This window comes from Marmota marmota, unplaced genomic scaffold, assembly GCF_001458135.2.
Source record: "Marmota marmota marmota unplaced genomic scaffold, marMar, whole genome shotgun sequence".
NCBI classification, from domain to species: domain Eukaryota; kingdom Metazoa; phylum Chordata; class Mammalia; order Rodentia; family Sciuridae; genus Marmota; species Marmota marmota.
This window is the reverse complement of record NW_026000016.1, coordinates 44,017,213-44,033,331: the sequence shown is the minus strand read 5'-3', so window position 1 is coordinate 44,033,331 and position 16,119 is coordinate 44,017,213. Positions and strand designations below refer to the sequence as shown.

The window sequence follows — 16,119 nt, the reverse complement described above, 5'->3', positions numbered from 1 at the left end:
TTCAATCCCCAGCATCACAAAAAAATAAATAAGTAAATAAATAAATTTTTTTCCACCAATCAGTTTTAACAGTAAGTGACACAAATGCTTCATTTCCTCTGTGGAACTGTGATGCGTGGATTATGATTACTTTAATGCTTCAGATATCCAAAGCAGGGCATCAGATGACTATCAAAAATGCCTAGAGAAGGAAAGTAATTCCTCTTGTGAAATTCTATTGATTCCAATCCCATCAAGTAGTTAATTACTCAGAAGTTTTAGCACCCAATAGAATAAGGACAACATAAAGACTTTTAAAAGTTATCAGGCTGGGCATATCAATATTTATTGAAATACTGAAAAAAAAATTCCACTTTATTGAGAAATTCCTGGCAAGAACTGACATGACAATATGTATTTCACTGATACAGTAAGAAAACGTCAACAAGTAACCGACTCCACACTCTAAACATAGCATGGATTTGAGCCCAAGGCAGCCGCAGAAAATCTGTAACACAAATATTCAGGACGCTACAGGTTGCATGTTTACAAACATAGACCAACTATAATAAACCAAGCTAAGCCAAAAACCTTTATATTTGAGTCTGCTTTTACTAATAAGTCCTGTAATTGATAAGGCAGTTGGCTGAATGGATGTCTGGTTCCAAACTGGTTAACAATGAACATCAGAAAAATGGCATCTGCCAACTTTGGATGGGCCACAGCCAGCGGCTGTGGTGCTTTCTTGTTTATCAGCTTCTGTCCTCAATGTCACCAGCAGTGTGGACGTAACTCCAGATGGTCTCTTTCTAACCATTCCCAGGGTGTGATCCACTCGGTTAACAACATACCAAAATTTGACATTTTTTAGGGTCACTATTCAGTAGGAAGAAACATGGAGGATAGGAGTGAATGTATTTGACTTTTTTTTTTGGGGGGGGGGGTGCACGGAGGATTGAACTCAAGGGCATGGACCACTGAGCCACATCCCCAGCCCTATTTGTCACACACACACACAAGGGATGGAACACTTCCTGAGTGTCCACACCACTGTGCCCCTCCACGTGTCTTCTGACTTGGTTCTGAATGGGGGTGGCAGTGATGCTGCCGGGCTCTGGGGTGCTTTGGCTGTGAGCTCTGGCCAGCGATTCTTCACTGCTCTTTGGGCCATGAAGATAACACAGGTGACAGACACGGCACAAGTCGAGGCTGGGCTTTGCTAGCCTGCACCCTTCGGGTGGGCGGGCATTAAAGGTGATTAATAAAAGTAATAAAATAATTCTCTTTGTACACGCTGAAGTCATAACTAATATCTTTGGTATACGACTTACAATGCTTGAAAGGAAAACCGGGTAAGACTCCACCTTGTTAAATTTACTTGAAAACAGAGGAAGCTACAGGTCCCATAATTTACAATAGATATTAAATAAACTACAGTAAGAATTAGGAAGATTTACAGACATTTAATCAAGTGGATGATTTTAATTCATTAAGACCCTTCTATGTCCCTGAACTATGTCCCACTAACTTGAAGACATGCTACAGTAAACACATGTATTTGGTTTCTTCAGTCTTGGCTATATCTTATACAAAGGTGAAACTGAGAACAATAAATTAGCATCATAATTGTCTACAGTTGAAACTATGATATACAATATAAATAAACTATTCAAAAGCCAGAAACATTTATGAAAAAAAAAATTAAGGGACTAGGAGATACTTTATTTTTTTACAGTTTCTACAAGTGATTGTGCTGCCGATAATCTCAAAAAAATTAAAGTCTAAATGAGATTCCCGTTTTTGATTTTAGTGTCTCACGACATATAATAATTAAGTCCTGTTAAAAATAATTACGAATCAGAAAAATAACATTAAAGAAATTACTGCTTCTGTTATTCTGTAATATCATGATCCCCGCCCAACCCACCCCCAGGACCTAAAGAATGTAAACACTATATTTTATCTGACTTTAAAAGCATTAATACTTTATTTTAAAGTTGATCCACATCTGCACAGCTACCTTTCAGAATCGCGCAATAAGGCAAGACTTTCATACCTGTGGCATCGAGTGTTAATAATACTGACGGCATTGTTTGGAGAGTTTGTTTGCAATTCTTTGTCCTCCAATATTTGTTCTACAGCAGACTTTGGTCTATGACTTAGAAAGGTCAGTATCACTCTCTTCCTTTCCTCTTTGGGGAAGATTTAAATGACTGTAGTATTTTTCCAGGCTGTATTCAAAAATTACCGTTCCCATCTCAAGATAGGGGATGCTCAGTGGCAACTAGAATGAACCTTGTGTCAACCAATCTATCAGCTTCTCCTTCCTTTTCATTTTCATAGCTTGACATGCTTCAATTTTTATGTTCAACTACTTAGGACTGTGACTATTTGACATTCCAGCAAAAGATTTTTAATGCTGTATTTTTTAAAAATGAACCACAAACCTTTATGATTAAAAAGGGCAGATGTAGCCTAAAAAGCCTTTCAGCCAGAAATTCTTATGAAGTCCAACAATGCCAAAGCCACATTTCAGCAACAGTAGCAGAAATAAGATCTAACTTGCTTTAGTTATGGAGCATTTGCTTAACAAATTTGTAGTCATTTCCCTTAATATTCATGAATGCTTATATAAGATAGAAGAGGGATACTGCCTGCTCTTTGTAAAATCATGAACACGTGACAAAACAAACTTGAGAACATATTTAAAATGGCAAGCTGACATATTTATAGACTGTTCTTATTAGTGGTTTGCAGGTCTAAGACACAGACATTTGGAATTCATGATTTAGTGGAGCTACTAATGGGCGTGGCTGAGCATAGGTCCTTTGTACAGACTTGGTGATCACAGGGCAGAAGGTGCGAGGCCTTCCAAGGAAGAGAGAGGGGCTGTCGCAGGTACAGCTGATGCATTCTTGAGAATTGTTTCAGTTCAGCTTCACCAGGGAGGAATTCTGTAAGCTCAATCCCTCACTGTATAAGCCTAATTAATAACACAGATTAGTTCCTAAATTTCTTCATAGTGGAGATCAGTTTAAATATACAAGAATTGTTCTGTCCATTTTTATTCTGACATAGTGTTGGAATCCATCTGTGAGTTCAATCCATTCCGTTACAATGTCTTTCACATGAATCCTTTGGGGACATGAAGCCTTTGATTCACAGTTTGCAATACAAATACCCTGATACATCATTTATTTGCTATTAAGTATTTGATTATTATGCCTTTTTAAATTCAGTATCTTTAACCGAGTTTTTTAATTAGTGTTGCTTGGAGCAGTTCAGAGTATTTTTTCCTTTTCCTGTTCTTTCCCCTCCCCTCAAATCTCTTTGTGTTCTGGAAGCAGAACTCTTAGGGGTCATAACTTAGGCTCTTTTTGCATGCAACATTTCTATGAGAAGGTTATTGTAGGGCACGTCCCCATTCAGGTGTTTGTAGTAGAGGTATTCCTCAGCCTGCATGCTGATCGCCCGGATTTCGGGTAGTCGCAGAAGTAGCTGCCCGAACTTCTCTGTTTGCTGGGGGTAGTTGCACACGGTGTAGTCCAGCAGGGCGGCATTGACCTGTTCCTGAACACCTTCTACCAGCTGGAAGTTCTCAAGGTTTTTGACATCTGCATTTAAAAAACAAAGAAAACAACATTTCAATGGCATTCTAACTCCCCATTTACTAAAGCAGTGTGTTCAATGAGTGGATGTATTTTCCCCCTGACATAAAGCATACTCTATACTCTGCTGAATATTCAGTGAGCTGGACTCACCAAGCTTCCTGGGAAAAATGATCACAAAAGAGCTTTAGAAGAAGGTCTTGTTGAAATTCTGCATATACCTCAAGTCAATTAGACACCAATGGATTTTGAGCAAGGTCAACTCTTTTCATATCCTACAAAAGGAAAGGTTTGAGGATTCCTAAAGTAGAGGGATCATAATATATTGCCAGCAAATGAGTCCCTAGAGAAAGACCTATCTTAACCCAGTATATTACACAATTCATATAATTCTGTATTAATTTTTCTGACCCAAGGTGAAATCTGTGTCCAGGGTATGATGTAGTTAATTCTAATAAAAAGTGACAGGGTTCTTGTTTCTGTTTGACATTTTCTAAATGATTCTGAAAGCCTTTGACTTGTCTAGCCTATGCTAATGAACCATCTGTACACTCCACTGACTGCCAACGGAATAGTCGCTACTGGGAACTCTCTAAAATATATATCTCAGTGACTAATGATCGTTATCAAATGAAAGTCTTGTCCTTTAGGCAGAATACAAGCTAGGCTGGTTGGTGCCCTTTAACCTGAACATGGTTTTTAAAGTCTGATTGTGTCCTTTTCTGTTTTTCCTTTTGGTCCTGGGGTCCCTCTTTGGAGAAGCCGGACATAGGCGATTCATTCTGCCTAACTCCTGGTGAGCATCCAGTTGTTGTAAGACATCTGCCTTAGAGATCCTTATAAATACTGAATAAGAGAGAACACCACAGAATCAGAAAGGACAGACTGACGTACAGACATACACAGAGACAATGGGCCAGGGAAAATGGAATGTTGGAATTTCTCTCCTGGAGTTTATTTATGTTAACTGTACAACTTTACTACAATGTGTATATAGAAGCCGCTGGGGAAAAAATACACAGATGTGTGTGTGTTTACATACACCCCTGCATGGAAAGTAAAAAGATGCTTTTTAATTGGGTAAAAATAAATAAGAATTTTGAAGAAAACAACAAAATGGTATGAGTAAAAGGTTAAACTCACTAAACCAAGTTAATGGTTACCTTAGTAACGCATATCCAATATTTTGAGCACGATCTACAGTTTGCGAGTTCTGAATGTATATACATCAAGTCTGCCTTACGCTTACTGTTTTATTTTTAGATGGAGATGGACACATACCTTTATTTTTCTTTATGATTATTCTTATGTGGTGCTGAGGATTGAACCCAGTTCTTCACACACGCTAGGCAAGTGCTCTACCACTGAGCTACAAGCCCAGCCCACGTGTACTGTTGAAATGTGTTCAAGACGATTTTGGTGTTTATGTTTGGGTTGTAACCGTGCACTAAACATGCTCCTTTCTATCCCCAATTCTCTGACCCAAATTTGAAACAGTGAGGAATCAGTGCTGAAATAAATACAGAGTGTGAGAACTGAGTACCACATCTATTTCAAAGTGAGATGCAAAAAAATTTGATCATTAATAAGTTGTGCAAACAGACACACACCACACTACCAGGAACTCTGCATCTTCTTGTCACATCAGACTTGGCAGCTCAGTTGTTATCCACTTGATATTTTATATATGTGGCACTTCACAGTTAATAAAGCATTTTAAACCTACCTTACAGGAAATATTTTTAAAAATGACTTTAAATTACTTAAACTATTTATAAACCTGGCTAGGGACTTAGAGGTATACTTAGTTCAAAATTATAAAACGTAAACAATCAAAAATACCTTCATATGTTGTACCTCTGTACCACAGAAAAATCTACATGGGTGTGTGTTATAGTGATTTAAACATAACTACAAAACATTTGAAATGGAATATTATTTTACAGTATAGTGAAAGACAACTCTCACAAGTAAAGCTAGCAACAGTCATAGAGATTAACAGGGAGGGTGTAGGAATGTGAACAGTGTAAAGTGTAAGATAAACGAATAATAGCCTTTTTAGAAATTTGTTTTTGAAACTTTCTTTTTTTGATAAATGTATCCTTTGAGAACGATGTTTAACACTTTGTGATAAATTACGTCACCCTGAAGGGTGGGGAACCCATTCCCCATGAGCAGAAAACAAAGGGCAGATCATCAATTCTAGTTTATTCACACATTCTTATAGAATGATCATTTAAAGTCTTTCAATTAGCTTTATGAATATGTTCAAATTAAACCTTTCCCCCAAGATTTTAAAAATACATGAAATTTTCCTTCTGACAGAAAAATATACAGATTTATCAGGCTTTGGTTTCTTTAAACTGAGAATGAAACCCAGTGATGCTACACCACTGAGTTACATTGCCAGGACTTTATTTTTAATTTTGAGACAAGGTCTTGCTAAATTGCTGAGGCTGTCCTTGAACTTGCGATCCTCCTGCCCAAGCCTCCCAAGTTGCTGGGATTATAGGCAGAAGCCATAGTGACTGGCTCAAATATCTAATTTTTCTCTAAAGATCAACAGAGTTGAATTCACATGATTGAATTAATGATCTGATTAAGTTTCTTTAATGAATTCATCACTAAATATAACAAAACTTAATCTGCTAATTGCACCAAAAGATACTTGCTGAATATCTATTTTGTATCTGTGTCTATACAGGTGGTAAGGATCTTAACATATAAGCTATAAGGTAAGAAAGGGAATAGGGAAAGGGATGTAGAGCAATTTCAATTGATTTAGTCTCCTTTACTCATAGAAGTTGCTGGAACATTTCTCTCCTGTCTGCCCCTGAGACGGTCTGGTCTATTTTGAACTGTCCACTCCCTGCAAAGACTCTAAGTTCTTTGAGGTGAGGACTCTGCATCAGTCAAGGCATCCTCAGAAAATACACCAATTATTGTTGATATTTTTGGTTCACTTGTTCAAGAATGATATAGTCACATTTGTGAAAATGGCCTGTTACCTTATCTTGGCTGTCAATCTCCTTTTTCTAGTTAGAAGCTGATTTTAAAAATTTGGATGGGTGGTTCACATTTATTTTTATATAAAAATATTTATATTTTTTTATATTTTTATTTTTCAGGAAACTTGAATGTGTTTCTACAATGCTCATGGAATTAGTTTTATGCAAAATGATGCCCTTTCAGGAAAATTTAATCCATTTAAATAGAAATTTAACATCTTAACCATTTTCCCTGAGATGTCCTTCCTCCAAATCAAGATTTATCTCTAAGTACCGTTACTTGGTGTATTTTGGAAGTTTTAACTCTTCTATAAGTGTTATTCTACAATACCACACATTCACAGATAAATTCATGTTAAATTATGTGAGAAAACAAAATCTGGAAAACATGAATGCATATTCTGGAGTTGTCAAAAATAAATGTATTGGGGATTTGGTTCCCAGATCAAATAGCACTGCACCACCTCTAGGTTTTGGCAACAGACCCCCAGCTGGAGGTACAGGGATGGACATCAGACCCAAATTTCAACCAGTGCTGTGGCATTTTGGTGCTGGGTCTCAAAATCTCCTGTGTCTGGCACCCTAAGTGCGCCTTTGAAATTTATATAAGCTTCATTTTAATACAATTTAAAAACACTGGTTAATGAACTATCATTACAAATTCTGAGCTGGAGATTGTATGTAAACAGACAGAAGCATCCCCAACCCTTTCTCTATAGCCTTTAAAATTTGATGACTGGCAAGAGCATTTTGTGCTTCCCCTCTAAGTATCAATCTCTTATCATCTATTCTACTTTATTCACTCAGGGACTAATTACCCACTTTTTATATGAAGCAGCATTAGGATAAGCTCACAGTGGGGTGCTCAGATTTTTCCCCCTCCTTATTGGAAAGTAAACCCTTAGGTCTTCTTGAATATATTACAGGGCCGACTTCTCAGTCCTGCATAGCACTGGGGCTGTCTGAAGATGAAGATTCTTATCTCTGCCTCCCTGGTCTCTGCGGCAGTGGGAGAGCCTGTAAACCTTCCCGTTCAACACACTACATACAACACACTTTTACAGTGTTGTTCTTTGCTGAGCCAGGGAGCTTTGGGGGAGGGGTATGAATTGTTATTTGCTGACAAGTGGGAGGAAAAGAAACTTTTTTTTTTTTTTTGGAATACCAGGAATTGAACCCACTTAACCACCAAGCCACATCCTCAGCCCTTTGTATTTAATTTTTTTTTTTTTTGATAGGGTCTCCCTAAGTTGTTTAGGGCCTTAATAAGAAAAACTTAGCCTTTTAAAAGACATAAAGGTGGGGGAAGAGGTACTATTTTGCACTTAGAGAATATTTCTTTTTCTCAAGGCTTTTGGGGGGATGACCTTCTATAAATTGTCACACAATTTGTTCTCAGAAGGTCTTTTCCTTTGATACAGAAAAAGAGAAATGAATTTTCTGTAAGGAATATATTTTATTTAAAAAATTCTAGATATTGATGGACCTTTATTTTATTCATTTACTTATATGTAGTGCTGAGAATCGAACCCAGTGCCTCACACATCCTAAGCAAGTGCTCTACCACTGAGCCACAACCCCAGCTCCTATTTGTAAAGTTATGTTAATAGGGCTAAATTTGAATAATTTTGTATAAATAATTTCAAAAGGAACTGTGAGAGGTTGGAGAGCAACATGCATACACCAACAAAGTTCACTTAAAACTTTCTCACACCAACAAAGTGCACTTAAAGTCTGGGCTTGGGAACGAAGGGCCGGGTATTTTTGATGTTTATGTCCAAGAGGAGATTCTAGCCCGGTTTCCAGTAAAACCTGAAACTTGAAGATTTCAAATTCATGCCTATAAATCCTTTGCAATAATATAGGTGTCCACATATAAGCTTATTAACTCAAGAACTAACTATTTTGACCAACTAGAACATACAATTCACTGCCCTCATTACGCAAATTAGGAACAAGAAAACGGTGTGCAAAAATATGTACATAAGGCATAGGTACTTTTTATGCACATAGAAATAAAAAGCTCTTAAAAACTGTGTGCTTTGTTATTTTATACCTTCATATATATACAATGTACAAATTCATTCACTCATATTCATTCATTCATTCATTTGGCAGCCCTGAGCCAGATGCTGGGATACTGGAGCGAAAAACAATCTCTGCGCACAGTAGTTCATTCAGTGTGATATAGATAAGCAGTGAATGCCTTGGGGGCCACACAGGATAAGCACCTAACACAAGGCTCAAGGGACAAGAAGAGTTCCTGGGGGGAGAGGGGAGGGGACATCGGAGGAATTCTGAAAGATGAGTAGGAGTGAGCTAAGCAACATGTGGAAAGAAAAGTCCTGACCTGGCAGACAATATCCCTTATACAAAACCTCAGAGCAGGACAGAAGGGGAGGTCCTTGGAACACTGTCATGCAGCTGACACTTCATGGTTCAGATATGGAGGAACCATAGGGTTTCAGACTGTGAAGGGCATTACATGTCAGAACATCTGGCTTTTACTATAAAGCAATACAGAAGCACTGACGGGTTTTAGGAAAGAAGGAAATGGTCAGTTTTCTGATGAATAAAGAAAACTCCACTGAAAGTGGGGGAAAGGGACGGGTGTGTGCAGGAGGGTGAGGAGGCAGCAGGCTCATGAAGGAGATGAGAACCGAGGCCACTGCAGGAAGACAGATGTGAAACATGGCCATGGGGGTGGGGAAGGACCTGAAAAGCATCCAGGCTTGTTGACTTTGGATTAATACAGAGACAGCCACCCAGCATGGCTTCTTGGCATCTATTAATGAAGTGTGGTGGTAGCCAACCTTAAGGTACCAGGATAAAGAGATTGGAGTAGTTAGGAATGAGATGTTTGTAAAATGGCCAGAAGTAAAAAAAAAAAAAAAAAAAAAAAAAAAAAAGTCTAGACCTCAGCAGAGAAGCCTGAGCTTATGGTCTTGATTTGGGAGTTCTGAGAGAACAGGTAGAACCCCAGGAATCAGTGAGAGTATGTAGAAAAGAACAGGCTTAGGGGTGGGGGCCTGTAGCAGCTAATGTGTAAAAGACCCCATCTTGAAAAGGTATTGCAGGTATGCCAGGTATTTTTTTTTAACATGTTTTCTCATTGAATCTAGTTAAGAGGCTTATGGAGAAAGTATTAATATTCCTATATTCCAGAAGAGAAACTAAGACTTAGAAGTGTTGTATGAATGGGCCTGTGTCACCCTAGAGCCCTCACATGGTGGGATGGGAAGCCTACAGGGGCATCACTTTCAATTCCTACAGCTTTTTCTTCCTGTATCACAGCCTGCAAGTTTCAGTTATGTACTAGGGGTGGAGATTTGCTGATGCTGAATAATCAAATACTTCAGTTTTTCTTAAAAAAAAAAAAGTCTTATTATATTATGAATGAATCATCCTCAGAGAATTTGAAACAATATAGTATTGGCACACTGGGATGTAACATACCTTATTTTGATGATTTTGAAGGAACTTTATCATCTCCCCTCTCCTGGCCCTGCTTAATGAATCCAGGGTGCTTCGCCACTGAGCTACACCCTCAGCTCTTTTTATTCATTCATTCATTCATCTATTTATTTTTTAAATATTTATTTTTTAGGTGTGGATGGACACAACACAATGCCTTCATTTTGATGTGGTGCTGAGGATCCAACCCAACCCCGCCCGTGCTAGGGCTCTACCTCTGAGCCACAATCCCAGCCCCTTTATTTATTTATTTATTATTTAAATTTTGAGAAAAGGACTTGCTACATTGCCCAGGCTGGCCTTGAACTTGTGATCTTTCTGCCTTAGACTTAGTAGCTGAGATTACAGGCATGTACCACCACGCCTGTCAGGAATTTTGACATCTTAAATGTCCGAGATCATTATAAACAGTAGTCACAACTGAGACTGAACACAGTGTAGTGTCAAAGGATGTCTCTGTGGAGGATCCTCTGGGCAAGATTCACCCCAGCCTTTTACATTTGGACCACACAGATACCAAGGCTAAGAAATAAGTTTCTCCACCTTTGCCTTATTTCAGTACAAGTTAGAAAAACAGATCTCATTAATCAAAGAAGTTTTAAATCAACTTGATTTTGTGGTCTAATACCAGTGTTCAAAGAAATTCACAGAAAAGAGGTCTAATTTAGTCTGAGGGACAAGTTGGGCAAGTCACTAAACTCCTCTATTTTTCTATTAGCAAAATAAATGAAATAACTCATTTCTTAAAGCCAAAGACACTTTAACTAATAGTGAACTTAAAAAAATATACAGGTACAGTATCCTCACAAGGCATTATTTTTCTTATAATCTCAGCTAGGAATTGGAGGAGTTGTTTTTTTTTTTTTTTTTTGCCTAGTACATGACTGAAAGGGGAAGTTCCTCAACAGCAATCTGGTCCTTTTCCCCAATGTGACATTTCACGGACAAAGCAGAATCTCTGATTATGCAGTTTTCCAAAGTTAATGCAAAGAAGAGTGAATACCTGCAAGTTTATCCCTTTCTTGATCAAAAACAATATTCAAGAAAGTATGATTTAGTCTTAGGTTTCAGTTAAGCATTTTCCATTCTGTTTATTAATTTTGAAGCCCACTTTCCACAAGATGTACATGGCATTTTGCATAAAATGTCACTAATCCAGTGCCTACCATAGTGCCCAGGAAAAGCAGGGCTCAGAAAATATTACTGTGTAAAGAATGTCACCTGCAGAGAGATGCCTGCAAAATACATAGTCCCCAAAGGGCAGCAGAGTTCCTAAAGAGAAGGAATATGTCTTCTTCAGTAATATGTCTTCATTTCCAGTCTTAGTTCTATCTCTATAAAATTGTGAGATCATGGGCCTGTCACTACTTTGAGTTTAATGTTTTTGCATCTGTGAATACCAAGGGCTGGACTTGAAGATCTCTATTGTCACCATAGCTCTACTATTCTGTGCAATTTTGAATGGGATTTTTGACAAGAAGACACTGAATTCTTAGCAAACTAGTACATGTATTACTCCACATTTACCCAACAGCCCATCACTTGCTTTTTCATTCAATTGTCTGGATGGTACTTTAATCTCCACAAGGATTTGAGAACTCATTTACATGAAAGTCGCCCCCTCTTACAGGAAACAATGTAGCTTTGGCAGGTATAAATTCAAAGCTTGCAAAAGTTCCTAAGCAGCTCCTGTGTGCCTGGAGATGTCTGGCATCTCTTCTGTTAGGACACAGAATACAGAATTGAGTATAAATGACATCAATTTGATATTTGGAACAAAGCAATATTTCATGCATTAATAAAAATTAATCCCCCTTATCACAGTCTGACTCTTACACCACATCTCCTTGCCTCACCCACTCCTGTCTAGATGCACCTCTTGGTATTTCTTGGTGCTACTTTAATATACCAAGTTTGTTTGTCCTTGGGACCTTTCTACTCTCTCTTTTTGGATGGTTCTTTCCCTGTTGTGTAAGACTCACTTCCTCACTTCATTGACTACACTCATCTACTCAAGGAGATGATCACTCTTTTCGAAGAAGCTCTATTGTCCTATCACTGTCTTCTCCCTCACCTTGCCTTATTTTTACAAATTTTCCTTTAAAATACATATAAAGTATAAAAGAAATAGATAATTGCCGAGAGCCTAAAGGTAGAAGCAATCCAAGTATCAATAAATGGGTGAACGGAGAAACAAAACCTGCCCCCCCATATGTACACACAGGGGAGGATACTAAAAAAGGAAGGGGACTGGCATATGCTACCACAGATGAACCTTGAGGACATTTGATACATGAAATAAGCCAAGGACAAAATAATAAGCACTATGATCTTTCTTATATGAGGTATCTGCAGTCGTCAAATTCACTGACCCAGAAGGTAGAACAGTGGTTGGAGGCTGGAGTTGTTTAATGGACACAGAATTTTAGTTTTGCAAAAGGAAAAGAAGTTTGGAGATTGGTTTAGAATTTAGCACTACTGAATTGTGGATTTAAAAATGGTTAGATTAAAAATTTAGGTCCCCACCAAAAAATGCACATAGATGCTTATATCGCAATTTTACTTATAATTGACAAAACTTGGAAGGAATCAAGATGCCCTTTTAGTGAGTGAATGATTAACTTTGTTACACTCAGACAACAAAATAATATTCAGTGTCAAAATCAAATGAGCCATCGAGCCATGAAAAGACATGCAGGAATCTTAAATGGGTATCACTAAGTAAAAAGAAGCTAATTTTAAAATGCTACATATTAACGATTCCAACTATATGACATTCTGGAAAAGACAAAACTACGGAGATGGTAAAAAGAGCAGTGGGTGTCAAGCATCAGGTGGGGAGGGGACTGAACAGGCAGAGCTTCATATGATGCTGTAACAGTGGCCATGTTGTTATACATTTGTCCCCATGGAATGTACAACACCAGGAGTGAATCCTAATGTGAACCAAGAATTTGGGGTGAAAATGTAATTTCATCAAATGCAACAAATACATCACTCTGGTGGGGAACACTGATCATGGGGGAGGGCTGTGCACGTGTGGTGGAAGGGAACACAAGGGAACTCTGTACCTGCTGTTTAATCATGTTGAGAACCTAAAAATAAAGGAAAATTTTAAAAAAATGATTGCCATATAAAAGAAAATTTAAACCTAATGGGAAAATGGTTAAGATGATAGATATTACGTGTATTTTATGATCATTAAAATTTTTTTAGGGCTGGGCACAATGGTGCATGCCTGTAATCCCAGTGGCTCTAGAGGCTGAGGCAGGAGGATCGAGAGTTCAAAGCCAGCCTCAGCAAAAGGGAGGCGTTAAGCAACTCAGTGAGACCCTGTCTCCAAATAAAATATAAAACAGGGCTGGAGATGTGGCTCAGTGGTCCAATGCCCCCTGAATCCCTAGAGCCAACCCTCCCCTCCCTGATTATTTTTAGGACTGGGGCTCTGGCTCAGTGGTAGAGTGCTTGCCTAGCATGTGCTTGGCCCTGGATTAAATTGCCAGTACCACCAAAAAAGAAAAAAAAGTTAATGTACATATAACTTTATAAACATAATATAACAGATTTGTCAGACAACTGAAACACTGGGACATCACCGGCCCCTCAGGCTAGTGATGTTGTGTGTTCCCCCATAAACAAATTCCTGACCCACCAGCGGTAACCACAACCCAGCATTTTGTATTTCCTCTGCCCCTGTATAAAACTGCTTGTTTCTGACAGACATATATGTGTGTCTGATTTTAAAAATTGCCCATCATCCCTTCCACAATAAAAGTTGTGAAGGTCTTCTTTGCAGCTATCTTCCTACAACCTGGCAAGTGCTAAACACAGTGAAGATGCTCAATAAATATGTTAATAAATTTCTCCATTAAATATTCGAAACCAACCTCTCTCTCTCTCTCTCTCTCTCTCTCTCTCTCTCTCACCTTTGATTCTTCCACATCAAATTCGTGGCAGATTTTATTTTTGTTTTGTGTGAAATTGATTTATAACTGCAAGCAAAAAGCACAAATTCTGTTATGTACTGTGCTTTCTTAAGAAACAGATTCAAAAAAAAATAAAAAATAAAAAAAAAAAAAAGAAACAGATTCAAACAGGAATTTTGGCTAGGGGCTTTGTACACAGTGCCAAGCTTGCCTTCTGTCCTTGAGTCCTTTGGACTTTCCTAGGTGGAGAACCCATTACCACGTTCCACATTACCTCCCTCAGTGACCATGCTGAAGACCTCAGAACATGATTTTATGCTTATTTCCCACTAGAGCAAATACAGCACCCCCACCCCCACCACCACAAGACACCCAGTGCCTACATCATTGGACTTGCTAATTTGCATTAAGCTCCCATGAATGTAAAACATATACATATTAATCTGACAAAAATATACTAAGCACTTTCTGTGTGGCAGTCCTCCAACGATTAGCTATTTTCGAAGATTTCAAAATCAACTTCAAATACAATTTATCTCTGGAAAAAAAAGGTCATTTAGACTCAAAATTATTTCCTATATTCACAAATATAGGAAAAGCATTATACTTATGTGATGCTGTAAAGCAGTAATCGAAATATTTTCCAGGAAACCTATATTGGAGGTGTGTGTGGTGCTCAGGGACCATCGCGTGGATGGACAGAGAGCACTTCCATCTAAATGTGTATGTACAATTTGTAGTTTGCTTTCCAGAATTCTTAGGGATAAAAATGAGGACAAAAGGCTATGCTAAAGGGGATCTGAGGCCATGAAAAAGATCATATGTTGCACCAGATGATAGTGAAAATATTAGAATGCATGAAGAATGAGAAAAAAATAAGGGCTCTGGCTGGGAATCGACTGAATGTTTTGAGCCAGGAAACAGAATTTAAAGGGGTATAAAATCCAACATTTTCCTGGTTGTCTCTAAGCATCAAATAAAGTTGTGCATAAAATATGCTTAATAATAAGGCCAAATCCATACAAAGTGTGATGAAATAGGTAGCGTACTACATTTCAAACATGAACCTTAAAACTGCAGCTGCCAAGGCTGGTCTTGGGAGTCATAGTCCTTATCCTTTTCTAAAGACCATCTGTCCCCACATGAGTAGGAAACATGCACATTCATAAAAAGCAAACCTCCCTCAGAGAAAAGCTCTTCCCCCCATTCTTCTAATCACGTCCCGAAACCGTTTTTGAGCCATAAGTTTGCATTTGATTTCCACTCAGGAACTTTTGTGGGTTTTGCAAAGTTTTCTTATTTTCTTAGAATAAGATATGAGGTTCAGTTTGTTCAGGTGGCAAGGCAAGACTATGAATAAACCAACGTTATCATATGAAAGAGAATTAAACAGGCAGATCCAAGTGGGGATATATTAAGCCAAATTTAAGCTCCAGTTGTTGAATTTAGCCGGTACTAGATGTCTGGTTTGCCTCGGGATAAATTCAGCTTTCCAGCTAATCGAATGAGGAAAAGTGCCTCAGGTATGATAAAATTTACAAGAGAACACTGTCGAACAGTTCTTGTTAAAAAATATTAGCTTAAAGGCATTCTTATGGTCTTTGGGATGAAGACCGTATTTGCATTTAATTATTTGATTTCAAACTTTTATGAACTTGGATCAAATATTAGCTTAGCCAATTAAAATATTATTTTGTGTGCATGTGGCTAAGAGCCCGGTGCAGCTCAACTTTCTCAGCTTTGGCACCACTGACTTTCCAAGATTATTTCTAAGGGAGGGAGAAAACAGGTCACATTTGAGAATAGAATGTGCATTTAGTAGATAAGGTACCACATTCCGAGTAAATATGACTTGAAACGCTTCTCCACATTACAGTGAGTCTAGAAGACAAAAGATGAAATCTTCTAGATATTTCTACAAACACAATCAATACTCCTTCATAATTCAGCACTTTACAGAAATCCTTTCCTTTTAAACTCAGGCTAGTCCATGGGCCATGGTGCAGTTTGGATTGCCAGGAGCAGCTTCTGTTACTAGGCTTTGTTCCCCACCGAAGGCTGGTTAGAGCCTGCTGTAAAACCTATCCTTTGGGTTTTGGAGGGCAGCAAGGGATACCGGCTCGC

At 38.2% G+C, this 16,119-nt stretch overlaps 1 protein-coding gene across 1 annotated transcript in view; it reads right to left on the bottom strand.

Annotated features, from left to right (window-relative positions):
* Positions 1–300: 300 nt before the first annotated feature.
* Positions 301–16,119, bottom strand: part of Nr5a2 (nuclear receptor subfamily 5 group A member 2) — a 121,861-nt gene continuing 106,042 nt past the window's right edge. The window contains 1 exon segment of the mRNA XM_048809598.1: positions 301–3,593. Coding sequence (XP_048665555.1) covers positions 3,346–3,593 — 248 coding nt within the window. The 3' untranslated portion in view covers positions 301–3,345.